The sequence below is a fragment of the Mchenga conophoros genome, linkage group LG2 (genome assembly GCF_057382185.1).
Source record: "Mchenga conophoros isolate Kocher_MC1m ecotype Shallow Benthic linkage group LG2, M_conophoros_male_GT1.1, whole genome shotgun sequence".
NCBI lineage: Eukaryota > Metazoa > Chordata > Actinopteri > Cichliformes > Cichlidae > Mchenga > Mchenga conophoros.
Genome location: NC_140527.1, coordinates 35964753 through 35978536, shown reverse-complemented (window position 1 = coordinate 35978536; position 13784 = coordinate 35964753). Strand labels below are relative to the sequence as shown.

The following is a 13784-nucleotide window of genomic DNA, read 5'->3' as shown; positions in this document are numbered from 1 at the left end:
GTTTAAGAAATTAAATCTGTCTTGTATTTGTGGTTAACCTTTGTCAGCTGTTAAAGATGAACGTTTTAGAAAATTACTGTGTTTAGAAATTTAGCAATAAGAGAAAATGAGCTCTACAAATTAAGTTGAAGTAGGTAAAAAATGAAATGGAAAAGGTTCAAAGAGCAATTAAATTGGTAAATGGATTGATTCTTATATAGCGCTTTTCTACTCTCACGGAGTACTCAAAGCGCTCTATACAACATGCCTCATTCACCCAATCACACCCATTCTCACAAGCACTTTATCTACACTTAGTGCTTTCTAACGACATTCATACACATTCATACTCCGATGGATGCATCGGAGAGCAAGTTGGGGTTAGTATCTTGCCCAAGGATACTTGACTGGAGGAGCCAGGGATCAAACCACCAACCTTCTGATCAGTAGGTGATCTGCTCTACCTCCTGAGCTACAGCCACTGTGTTTGTTTAAAAGAATGAGATTGTGGTGTATATTTATAATAAAACTTTTTTATTTTATCAAAAAATAAGATCATACATCCATACAAGAGAACAATGCCTGTGTGTGTTTTATGGTTTTAAAGCCAAGAGTTGTTTCTTCCCATGACTGTGTGTGTGTGCCTCCACAGCAGGTTTATGTAGCAATATATTTCATGTAATACAATTACCATAACCTGATTACAAAATGTGGCAGCTATAATCCATTACAGAAACAATTATGAAAACACATTTATCAAGGTTTGAAGTCGTGAAAATTCAGAGCTCACTTTTCTCTATATCGAAACTTGTTTTTGCACAAAAGCCATTTAGAACTGGTGGAATGAAATATATATTTATATACACTGCCTTATTGAAATGACAGCCTGTAAATTTGGATAAATGGGTTGTTTCACTGCATGCTCCATGGATTTTGATTGATTTATTTCCTCACACTGATTCCAGATTTTAATTGATCGGGTAGTTAACTTTAAAAAGTTGCATTTTCTACAAAACCTCCAGACATATGGAAAGGACTTTGGAGCGTCTTCTTCAGATCCAGGCTGCAATGGAAGAGCTTGCAGGGGCCTTGGAGCAGGCAGAGGGGGTGAGGGATGCCTGGGAGCCTGTTGGAGACCTCTTCATTGACTCTCTACAGGACCACATAGATGCTACCAAGGTACCGATCTGCAGTACACTCTCGGCTCTTTTTTTTCTCTTATCTCTCCCTCACTAATCTAAATTGGGTTTACCTGTAGAGTAAACTAATTGTCTCCTTCGAGATTATCGCCTCTGGCTATCTCTGAAAAAGCACACATTGCAACATGTCTCAAACAAACATCAAAAAAATGACATCCAGCTTTTTTTTTTTTTTCTCAATTCTAAAAACCACAATTATGCGATCCTCCTGCATAAACAGGTGATCTGTTTCAAGCTGTGTTCCTTTAAAGTGATTGTTTTTTGTTGCCTGCATGCACATTCCTGCCAGAAAGGCTGTAATCTGACAGATGATGACAAGGCCCTTCAAAATGACACTGCGAGTTACAAATCTCAGCTGAATAGATGTTGTTAAACAAATGACAGGTCATTGGTTCTGTTGCCGCTGCCTGTAATTGTGCGGCGCTATTCATTAGAAGCGAGGGCACTTCACAATAATCATGTCACTGTTTGGACTCCTGTCACAGCCAGCACATGTTCAGCTCAGTCTTTAGGGCAGGCTTGTCAGTTGGCGTCATCTGTACTCCTTTACTCCCTTGTGCTTACACATGGGTGCATGCATATACAAAAACAGACACATGGATGCACACAGGATGCAATTATAAAAGTACACTAGACACTTTTGCATTCAAATGTAGAGTAGATCTGCAGCATCTACTCTACATTCCACACATCCTAAAGTTACATTTTTGTTTCATCTGATCAACACTCAAAATCCAAATATAACTTTTATATTATATACAGACTAACTGATAAAAAGATTTTAATAACTCTTCTTGCATGAAAAAGAAATACTTACATAATTTGTAAAAGTAAAAATAAAATATCAGATTTTATTTATGTATTTATTTATTTATTTTTTTACTGTTTTTCATATTTCCAATGATTTTTATTAACTCTTCATTTTTGCTGGGGTAGCATATTTTGAGAGGTTCAGGGATTAATTTTCTGACATCAAAAGAAGCAATTGAGCGCATTCTGCATGAGAAATGATTGGTCAACAAAATAAAAACACTGGCTTGTGAGCAGATTGCCCATAGTTTTCATGGAAGGTATTGACTTGTCTGCAAATGTGAAGAAACTGTGAGGGTGAAGAAAACTGAAAATGAACCATTTCCCTTCAAAGTAAAAGTTTAACTTACAGCTGCAATCACCATGTTTCACTGTGAAAAGTGACGAGTGCTTGTAGACAAGTAGTTGTACTTCAGAGAGGCAAAGAACACGCGGATAGTGGTGAAAATGATGTTTCAGTTATTACTTGCGTTGATCTTCAGCATTAGCTAACTTTCACAGGTTTAGTGTTCATCATTATTGTTACTGTAGCAGAATGATTCCGTTTGACTGAATACATTCATCCCACTGAAATATGATAAATGAATTATTTTATTGCAGTTGGGGAAAAAAATAAATGAAGCAAATGTGAACTATGAAAATGCCTGGACTATTTTGTTTATATAGCACATTGAAAACAACAGAAGTTGACCCAAAGTACTTTCTGGCCAAGTTTATTTCCACTCCAGAGCTACAAAAAACAGTGTTTCAAAACACGTGAAAAAGTGTGAAATGTGTGCTTTATTGTTTTAACTAATTAACGGTGGAAAGCAACAATCATGGTCATGAAAATGTATTGGGATTTAGAAAATTAATGGTGCTTTCGTTTCATATGCTCTGCTCTCCCCTATGTAAGCTACCTTTAGGATAGTGGCCTTGTATCTACTTGGTATCATATCAAAACCAGATTTTGAAATATTGCACAGTACTGCGACCAACAATGCAAAATGCACGGGACACTGGCATGCATATACTCACATTCCATCTTAGTTATTTTACAAATTTTCTGGTTTTCTCAGTTTACACACTATAAAAAGGGGCTGGTTCAGTTTCAGTACTGTTCTCTCGTCTGATCTTAAGACATTCAAACATGGCTTTCTGCCAAATTCTTTCTAAAACAGACCAGAAAGCTATAACGGATCAACTTTCCATTGATTTTTTTTTAAATTTAATTTAAATGTAGTTGGTCCAGACTGGATGTTTCTGGATTGCGCTATAATTCTATCTATGTCTGATGTTGTTCAATATTTTGTATTTAATCTGTTTCCCCCCTCTCTTTTCCCACTACTCCTGTTTACGTCCAACTCCCTGTGGTCCTCTGTTTTTCTTGTCCTTGCTCATGCTCCATCCAGTTATTTAAGGAGGAACTGACCCAGGTGAAAGAGGGCATGAAGCACATCAATGATCTAGCCCACCAGCTGGCAATCTCCAACGTCCATTTATCGATGGAGAATGCCCGTGCTCTGGAGCATCTCAACAGCAGATGGAAAGTGCTTCAGGTAGAGTTCTGGGTCCATAGTGCCTGTTTGACTCTGTCAGCAGCAGGTTGTGCAGCAGTCACATTCAAGAGGACATAAGAGAGTGATTCCATGTGCAATGTTTGGACTTTTAATGGTGTCTATACTTCTGGCTTCCAACTGTTTTATGTTTTACACATCTTTTGAGCACAGCGGTGTGCTTTTGGACATTGATGAGGGGCCGTGTGCGTGATGAAGAGTTTTCATACCATTTAAGAGGAAGATCAGAGTATGTTTGCAGGCTGAAAGATCAATGATGTATCTCTCACTTAACTCACAGAACGGTTGAAGCCACTGGATAACAACATCACAAGATTGGTAATTTTAAAGAAAGAGTATAAAATTTTAGAACATATGTTTGTTTGGGAAAATTTATCAGATTAGATCAAACCTAAGTGAAAAAACTGGATAGAGAAATATAGCTATTTGATTAGTTAAAAAATCCACAGCCAGAGTACAGTGTCATTATACATTACTGTTTGTGTGTGAGTCTCATAGAAAAGTTGCCTTAAAATTATTAAGCTGGTTGGATGTGTTGGTAAATGTATTTTGAGCTTTAGAGACAGTCTATTTAGCTGTTTTCACCGTCTGTATACAAAGTTATGGCTTATTGCTTATAAATCTCAGGGAAAATAAAACATTCTTAAGGTCAAAATGTAGAATATTTATAGAATGTGTTAAATGAAACCAAGTTGCGCTTGAAGTTTTGATTTCTTCTTCGTTATTTTTGCAGTGACGTTGGTTTTTGTCTTTTCTTTTCCCACAGAATAAAAATCAGTTTCAAAACTCATACTAATAGTATAGAAACTTGGCTGAGTGAATGTTGGATTTGCATTGGGAGCATGTAAATGTATCAAATCCCAGCAGCCTTGACATACTAATCACAATATTAACCTGCTTTATGAACATCTGTTGTTTTTCCAATGGCATTTCATTCCTGTGATGAGCTCGTTTTTTCATTGTTTCCCTCTCTTTCTCTTTTTAAGGGAGCTCAAACTAAGGAAATGAGCAGGAATGTAGATACATTTGTTATTAAATATGTTTAATGGTCACAGTTATTTAGAGTCATTCCTAACCTTCATAAGCTTAAGAGCCCTAAACCATTACAATTGAAGACATAACAATAGGAAAAAAGTAATGAGTGCCTCCTACCCACTTGGAGGAGGTTAAAAAACCTTAAGAAGCTTTAAAACCTTAGGGGGACTTCATAAAACATGTATTGTTTCTTTCATTTTTAGTGTACAATTTTTTCATTAACAGTGACTTTGTGTGAAATCAATCATAAAACAAGAAGAAGAAAAAAAGTAAAACAACACTCCTGCTGTAAAATACTGACTAATTTGTGGAGTTGTTTCTCCTCTCCGTTTCCTGTTTTATATATTATTCCCTTCTTGTTGAAATACAGCCTTTTTTTTAATCACAGGTTTCATATCTTGTATTTTTTTATATTAATTATATAGCAGCCAGGTGTTGCTAATCAAAAGCACATGATTAGCAGCACTTCATGAAATGTGACCACCTCTATAACAGCAGAGGTTTTGACAGTTTCCTGGTCTGTGGCGCTCCTGTGCGTGTTAACTAAATGCCAGAGGTGGGCATCCCAGCACTACCAGTCCAAGCTCAGTACCTGGGCGCCTTGCAGGCACTGAGTTGCATATGACCTCCTCTGTATAGCCAAGGATTCTTGAGTCAAATGTGTCAAAATCATGTCATGCAGCAGGACAATGTTCCCAAGAACAGCAGCAAATTTGCATTACCGTGATTTTTAATCATTTTCATCCATTCTTTTGCATAAGCCCAGTCAAAGTCCAGACCTCGACCTGATTGAGATGCTGTGCTTAAAGGAGCTGTGCATAAACAAATACCTGCAAACTTAAATGAACTGAAACGACATTATAAGGAAGAATGTAAAACAATACGGAACATTTCTGTTTTTAAATTATATATTTTACCAGACTTTTGTCCTCACTTGATCGCAAATATTTGCCGCGATTTTCACATTTGGAGAAATCTATAATTTTATTCACTCTAATGCTCCATTTCACTCTAGCTGTCTGTCAGTGGTGTCACAGCCTTTACCCAAGCCAGCCATCAAGCTAATGTGTACTAATGGTATTCTATATTATTATAACAATATTCTGCATGGTTATAGTTATTTTAGTGCCATTGTGGTAGAATGGATTCATAGCATAAATCTGCAGAATATAATGTGATAAAATCACGTCAGTGTAGGGCACAATTGGTAAGAAATGTACCAATGACAACAGAGTCTGTCTTGACTGCATACAACAGCTTTATCCATCTGGTGGTGTTTCTAATAGGAAAAGTGTGCAGTGAGTGTACATCAGTGCACCAATGAGATGAACATATATTTAAACCCATGCACTTAAATGAAGAGGGTAATTCATCAGTGCCATGAAAGCACTTACTCTTAACCCCCTTTAAAAAATTGAACTGAACTTGGCTTCCTCTCAGTGCTTAGCAGAATGCTTAGTTGATGCATTATCTACTGTGCATTACTTTAACTGCAGTGTTTTTCAAGCACAGGCTTTACCCACCATCAGTAACCTAGTAACACTCCTGCAAGCACAACAAAACTCTCAGCCTTCACTGCATCTCTTGTGAGAACATCCCCTTCCCATTAGATAACTGTCATGACACCTCTTCCACACCCTGACATGATGATTGCCACTCCAGCCTTGTTTCCTCGTGAGGTGTCTCCACTCTGAGCATGATGATTTTCAGTGTCTGTTAAACTATTCTTAGAAGTTAATTCCTAGCACCCACTTTGCACGCTCGCTGTGACTTGTCTCAGTGTGACTTTCAGATTGCGTCCGTAGCTCTGAGCACTTCATGGACAGAACAAAACAAAACAGAACAGACCACTATAGAGAAGCCGTGCCTTTGATTTGTCAGCAAGAGATTTTTTTTTCCAGGCTCTCTGTGGGACTGAAAGAAATAACAAATAAACAATAATAATGCAGCCCTGTAAGAATCATGTGTCAGTGCTTTCTAAAGATTTTCTCAATAACTAGCCTGAAAACTTGTAGGTAGATGCTCTATGGCAATAGTTGTCTGTCAGTTAGTCCACCCACCATGTTGGTACAGAAATATCTCGTCAAAATAAGTTCAACTTCCATGATTTTTTTTCTCTTTTATTGTACAGTAATATAGGGTGAATATGATTTTTCTGAATGATTTTTTTCCCTTTCATGCACCTTAATGTAGCATTTCCACAACTACTCAATGGTTTTCCACTTGTTTAAATGATGCTTACAATACTATAGACTGTCACTGAAATGCTTTCAAGCAACCCCCTATTCTAATTCTAAGCATGTAATCCTAAATATGGTTAAATTTTAAATGTGTTATCAGTGAACAATGAGACTCAGAACCAAACTGATTAGGTGGGTAGATAACACAACAAAGCTTCAAAAATAGCTCTCCGGAAAAATGTGAACTTCTTTGCAGAAATGTTTTAATGTAGAGAATATACTCCCTAGAATCAGTAATACAAGCAGTGGATGTGTGGGTGTAAGACAAAGCTTGTACTTTGTTATCGGGTACCATGTCATTGTGATATGTCTTTTTAGTGGTGAACTAATTAAGTTCACTGGCCTTTGCTTGCAAACCAGTAAGATACTCCCACAGAGTCTTTATTTCTATACATTAGTAACCTACACCACTTCTGCTGTAGATGTATTTTTCTTTGATAAGAGTTAATGAGAGAAATTTAGATGATTGTTTAAAACATTCACACGTGCTGAAAACCCCAGTCATCCATTGTCACAGCTAGCATTAGCCTAGTGACAGGAATAAAACAAGCGGCTAAAGGGAGAGATGAGGTCCACACAAAGCAGCTTTTTTCACCCTCAATAAACATGCAAAAAACATGCTGAAAGTGCTAACTCTGACAGGTGGCATTAGATTGGAGCAGTGCCCAGTACTGTTAACTCACAACCATTTACAGACTATTGATGGTTTACCCTCCAGCCGCGCTATTCAGATTGGGTTGCCTAATCTACAAAAGCAATTAAATATTCACATTATACTGCTTTATGCTGCATCACTGCAAATGCTTTACCAGTCTGTTTGACAATTACCCACATCAGTCTACCCCTACTCATAAACACCATCCCTAGATACCAGAACTCTTCCACAAAATCCCTCCCTTTCCCACTTAGAGGTGCTAATTCTCATCACTCATCACCAATCACTTTCCACTTGGCTCCAAACTGTCCCAGTACAAGTGGGAGGTTATGGCTTGATGAAGCTGACAGGAACCACAACATGTACAAAAATTAAAGATGGTGTGAGACCACTGGGAATCTTCAAATCCTGCTCAGACCCAAAGAGAAAGTCGTCATAACCAGAATTTAAACACCAGCAGTTTAATTAATTGCTTACACTGAGATTTTACAGTTAAAAAAAATTAAGTTTCCCCCTGCTGGCACAGCCAAACCTAACAAGCTTACTCCAGAACCAACCATCAATAATCATACCTAAGTGTATGTAGCCATTTCTTAAACATGGTGTTCAAAAATGACCAAAAAGTACAAAATCAAATGCAAATCTACAATGTGTTTCCTCTCTACTCATTTAAGAAGCATTGTTGAGTATTATTGCATTCTTATATTAGATTCTTACATTACATTACATTCTTATTCAATTTGGTATATGAAGAAAGAGCAGGGTTTGGCTTATCTTGCTCCTAATTTATGTCCATAAATTGTAAAAGGAGTCTCGATGCAAAAGTTCTTTCACAGCAACTATTCCTGCTACGTATATCTTTGAAGCAGCTATGTGCCGCACAGTTTGTGTGCCCTCTGGTCTTTGATTTAGGTGGTAAATGAAGGTAGATGAAAGCTTATCTGATGTACAGTGTGGTAAACAGATTTTGAGTATCCATAGACACCATCAGTAACCTAGTAACACTCCTGCAAGCACAACAAAACTCTCAGCCTTCACTGCATCTCTTGTGAGAACATCCCCTTCCCATTAGATAACTGTCATGACACCTCTTCCACACCCTGACATGATGATTGCCACTCCAGCCTTGTTTCCTCGTGAGGTGTCTCCACTCTGAGCATGATGATTTTCAGTGTCTGTTAAACTATTCTTAGAAGTTAATTCCTAGCACCCACTTTGCACGCTCGCTGTGACTTGTCTCAGTGTGACTTTCAGATTGCGTCCGTAGCTCTGAGCACTTCATGGACAGAACAAAACAAAACAGAACAGACCACTATAGAGAAGCCGTGCCTTTGATTTGTCAGCAAGAGATTTTTTTTTCCAGGCTCTCTGTGGGACTTATCTTGCTCCTAATTTATGTCCATAAATTGTAAAAGGAGTCTCCATGCAAAAGTTCTTTCACAGCAACTATTCCTGCTACGTATATCTTTGAAGCAGCTATGTGCCGCACAGTTTGTGTGCCCTCTGGTCTTTGATTTAGGTGGTAAATGAAGGTAGATGAAAGCTTAGCTGATGTACAGTGTGGTAAACAGATTTTGAGTATCCATAGACACCAGCAGATATTCATCTCCCAGATTTTAGATTTCCTTCAGATTTTCTGTGATTGTAGTAGGGCCCAAGCAACATTTGAAGAGAGAGATGTTAAAAATGAGAGAAAATCATTTCAATCTTGTTTGAGCTGCCTAGCTTGTACTTTAGTTGATCTGCTGTCTTTCTGCATTCACAGTATAAAAATAAGGGAGTTGAGATGCGCAGATGTGGTATCTTGGTGAGGACTAACAATCCTGCAGGGTCTTTAGCGAACAATATAAAGTACCTATTCATGTGATTTGGTGCTTTAAAAATAAAAACTGAATTCAATTCAATTAATTTGAAATGAATGGAGAAACCTCCTCCTTTGTCTCGCTCTCTGGAGTCATGTTTTGCTGTCTTAATTAAAATGATAAATTTTTAATCCCAGCAACATCCTGTACCCTGTTTATTTTGGCTGGACTGACGCTAGCAAAATTTGATTTGCTAATATTTGTCGATCATGGATAATTTAGTCATTTGTCTTCCTTATGGCAACCCAAATTGCCTGTACAGCAAATAGATTTTACAACACAGAACAGTTGGCAGTTGTATCTCTTCGGCACATTGACAGTGCTCTATATTAGTCCCAACCAATTTAAATCACACAGGGGAGCAATGATATGTGTACATATCACCGGGAGATGTTAACTTAATATATATCTATCTTTACAAATTATATCCCACTGCAGGTGCATCTTTTTGGAGTCTAACAGTCTCCCACTCGTTTCTTTTTCTCAATTTATCTGTCTACCTCACACAGAGTGGATTACCTCCCATTGTTTGAGGATGCGTTTCAACATCCAGCTGACAACGATTCAAGTGCCAAATCCAATATATTTCAAGTAAACCAGGATTAGGCAGACTAAATCCCATTTGGTGGGGAACATAACTGATTAAATGTTTTTACAAAGGCAGTGGCAAACTTAATTTTGTCAACTCCACGGTCTCCGTGATTATTTACCCAGCACACGTGAGCTCTTGCACCCATCTATCTCTCTCACTCATGTCATCCTCTTTTCCTCCTTTTCCCCCCAGCTGCACTGACACTGCATCCAGAAGCTACTGCTCTTGTTTCAACAAAACATATTATTTTCTAATATCAGTCTACATTTCCTACCTCGTGCTCTTCAAAGGCTCTCAAAGTCCTTCAAGAGGAGCAGCAGATAAAAAAAGACATAATTTATATTCCGCGGTTAACTAATGGAGGAGAAGCAGGTGGTCTGTGTGTGTGCGTTTCTATTGTGGGGATTTTGTGGTGCAGGGACGAACAGCACGGTTCCCTTTGATTTGACTTTGCATGTGTGTGTTTGCGTGTGTCCTCAGGGTTCCATAGAGGAGCGGCTGAAGCAGCTCCAGGATGCACATAGAGACTTTGGCCCCGGATCGCAGCACTTCCTTTCCAGTAAGAGCCATTTTCTGCTATTTGAAGTTGGTGCTTCATGTTGCACCATTCTGTACCACCCTGTGCCGAGGCAGAGAAAAGAAGCCTAGGTGTATTACAGTTTAATGGTGATAAGACTATTAATTGCTGTGTTTGTGTGTGTGCCCGCACTGGGCTGTGTGCGCATTTGGGTTAGAGGTGGAGCTGGGAGGCTTTTGTGCATCTGTCTTTATCATCTCTAGCACGCTGCTGTGACGAGCATTCCCGGTGAAGCTCATCACAAGAGTCATTGCTCTCATTTGAGCAGGGATACATATTTGTGAATTCTGTCTTTTCTTTTACCTACTGCTCTTCAAAGACTACAAAGGAGTAGCAGGAAGGTAGGGGTGGGGGTGGGGCTGTAGGGGGCTGAAAAATTGGATTTACCTTGCCTAGTTTAAACTGATGAAGTGAAGAGGCTGAATGATGCAGGGATCTCTCTGTGCAAGTGCATCTGAAGTGTTGGCGTGTACTTGTGTGTCTCCAGTGTCCTCACCAACCCCATCCAGATTTACTGCTGTCACGCTGGATCAGAGATGCCACACTGGGGCTTATATAGCACTACTTCACTGCCAGCTCAGCCCACTATGCCCTGCAGAGATGTCTGGGTTTATGTCTATGTGGTTTTATGCACCAACATGCCTATATTTCAGCTTGTTTCATATTCCATATAGGACATGGATATGCATATATATGCACACAATTTCTATTGACACAAAACTGTTAAGTATTAAGAATATTCAAAATAATTTACTTTGTGATTCTGAAGAAAAAAGCTGTATTGTATCTAGTAGAGTCACTTAATATATTTTAGTTGCTAGCAGTACGACCCAATTTCTGAAGTGGTGTGATACACGAATAAGTGAAACTTTCCCCAAAAGCAGATATTTGAAAAAATAGGTTTGGCGAATAATGATGTAATATTTACACTTATGTCAAGACGAGTATATTTAGTCTTCATAGTACGATTAGGCCCTATAGTGGAATATTTATAGTCTGATATTAGTACTTTTACTTCAGCTGTGGTGTGTATCTGTGTGTACTGTGATCAGCTCAAACATTAAAACCACCTGCCTGGTGTAGTTCCCCCCTGTGCTGCCAAAAACGGCTCTGACGCACTGAGGCGTGGACTCAGTCCTGAGATGTGTCTGGCATGGAGAAGTTGGCAGTGAGTCCTTTGGGTCTCTTAAGGTGCAGCTGCCTCCGTGTATCAGGCCTGTTCTAGCGATTACAATGTGATCTGGGAAGCTTTGAGATGGAAGCCGTTCAAAAGTTTTGCAGGTTGTTAGGAGCACTGCTACTGTGCTGTTGCTTTGGAAGGGTTGTTAGGGTGAGTGGTAGATGTCCAACTAACTACCAAGATGATAAATTATTGACTTCACCTATGTGCTAGTGTTTTTAATGTGATTTTAATGTTTGGTGTGTTTTATAGATACAGAGCACACAGGTCTGCATTGTCCCATGTCATTAAACAGTGATGGGCAGTGACATGGAGTGTAATTTGGTATTGTCTTTGCACCCTCTTTGATTCTTTGCTGAATCTCCTGTGGTTGAGTTTGGGGGGACCGTTAAATGCTACAGTCATCCCGTGTCACCGTCTTCTCTACCTCCAGTATTCTATTACGCCGTGCCAAACAAACCAATACTCTGTGGAAATCCCACACAATAGACTTGTCTCTTTGGCTGTACTGTGCCTGTTTAGCTCTGTTAAGAAGGCCTGAATGGATATGGTGTCTGGACATGCTGACAGGGACACTGTGCACAATGGCTGTTCATGCATGACATCCCTATTTCAAAATTGATTTTGTCTCTCTGTATTTGTACAGGTTCGGTGCAGATACCATGGGAGCGTGCTATCTCCCCAAACAAAGTGCCCTACTACATCAAGTAAGTGCAACTTCACGGTCAGTGTCTGTGTTGTCGGAGCAAATGTACTTTTTCCACAGCAGATTAAGTCGTTAGATCAAAATTGGGCTCATTTGCTATTTTTCAAAGCTGGTAGACATATTGCATTTTTACCTGTGGTGCAGTATTTTTACGTCTGGTCTTATAGGTATGGCCAAATGTTCTGTGCTCACTTTTTACAGAACACTAATCACAGAAGCCTTAGTCAGTGCTGTCTATTTACAATGCTAGAGGAGTTTATTAAAGCAAGATGAATGCATCGTCAGACAAAACAGACAAAGGCTTTGCAATTCTATTGACAAGAGAAAGTTAGAAAGAAAAAATATGGAGACACTTGCAGATCAAATGTCATTCACTATTATGTAGAGACAAGGCATTAAATATATCTCTAACAATGGCAGAACATGCTTTTTGCAGTTTCTGGTGATAATTTCTTAAGAATAGTTGACCAAAGACTCTTACATGGCAGGAATACACAGGTTTACACACTGATCCCTCAGTCCATAGCCAGGGACTGGGAATCACCCAAACTGCATCTCAAACTACAACTAATCTGGTAGAAAATAATTGTAGCATTAAGTTATTTAACATTTGGTGTCTCGAAGTAAACTGTTTCTATATAAAGCCCCTGTTACTGGATGTTCTTTGCTTTGTATCTTCTTATTTTTTATAGTTGAGATCTCACAGTGAGAGAAAGGGCAGTTGAATATGTAGTAGCAAACTGTAGTAGCAGATGTAGCAAACTAATAAAGTCTGTGAAACATGGAGTACCTGCATCATAGTTCAATGATTACACTGAATTTTCATACTGATTTTATTTCCATTATCGTGCTCATGTTAGATGTTTCCTTTAATGGACGTTTTTTTGTTTTTGTTGATGTTGGGTTTTTGTTTTTTGCTTGTTTCAGTTGTATCTGCTCCAGCTACGTCAGTGTCAGTCAACATGAAAGCTGCAATAGAAAATCACTTAATGCTTGTCATGTCAATCACATACTCAAGCTATGCCTATCTCCTCTTCACTTGTCATTATTTTTGTGGTAGAGAAATAAGCTGGGGGGAAAAAAGCCATACGCCATACGCCCAGACCCAGGCCCCTTTGAATCACTGAAGGAAATAGAGAGATGTGGGCGGCATTAAGAGGTCTTAACTGCAAAAACCAACCAATGCCTAGAGATTTTTTTCCTATAATAAACTCTCTTATAACACACAGTGTTCCTCTTGAGAACGATTGTAGAGAGAGAAACTAGTTTTTCTGCGTCAATTTGGGAAAATGTATCCATTGTACAAGCAAATCCATCACGTGGAGTATAATAAACCTTCATTAGATTAGAAACAAATGCTTCCCATTAGCCAAATATTTGTTAAAGAGTGGAT

The 13784-nt window shown here is 38.7% G+C and overlaps 1 protein-coding gene across 5 annotated transcripts in view; it reads left to right on the top strand.

Annotated features, from left to right (window-relative positions):
* drp2 (dystrophin related protein 2) overlaps window positions 1-13784 on the top strand; it is a 180991-nt gene that overhangs the window by 136304 nt on the left and 30903 nt on the right. For all 5 annotated transcript variants that reach the window (XM_085243843.1, XM_085243866.1, XM_085243852.1 and 2 more), the window contains 4 exons: window positions 1002-1158; window positions 3380-3526; window positions 10409-10487; window positions 12332-12392. In XM_085243843.1, the coding sequence (XP_085099969.1) occupies window positions 1002-1158; window positions 3380-3526; window positions 10409-10487; window positions 12332-12392 (444 nt within the window). The remainder of the gene's footprint in view (window positions 1-1001; window positions 1159-3379; window positions 3527-10408; window positions 10488-12331; window positions 12393-13784) is intronic.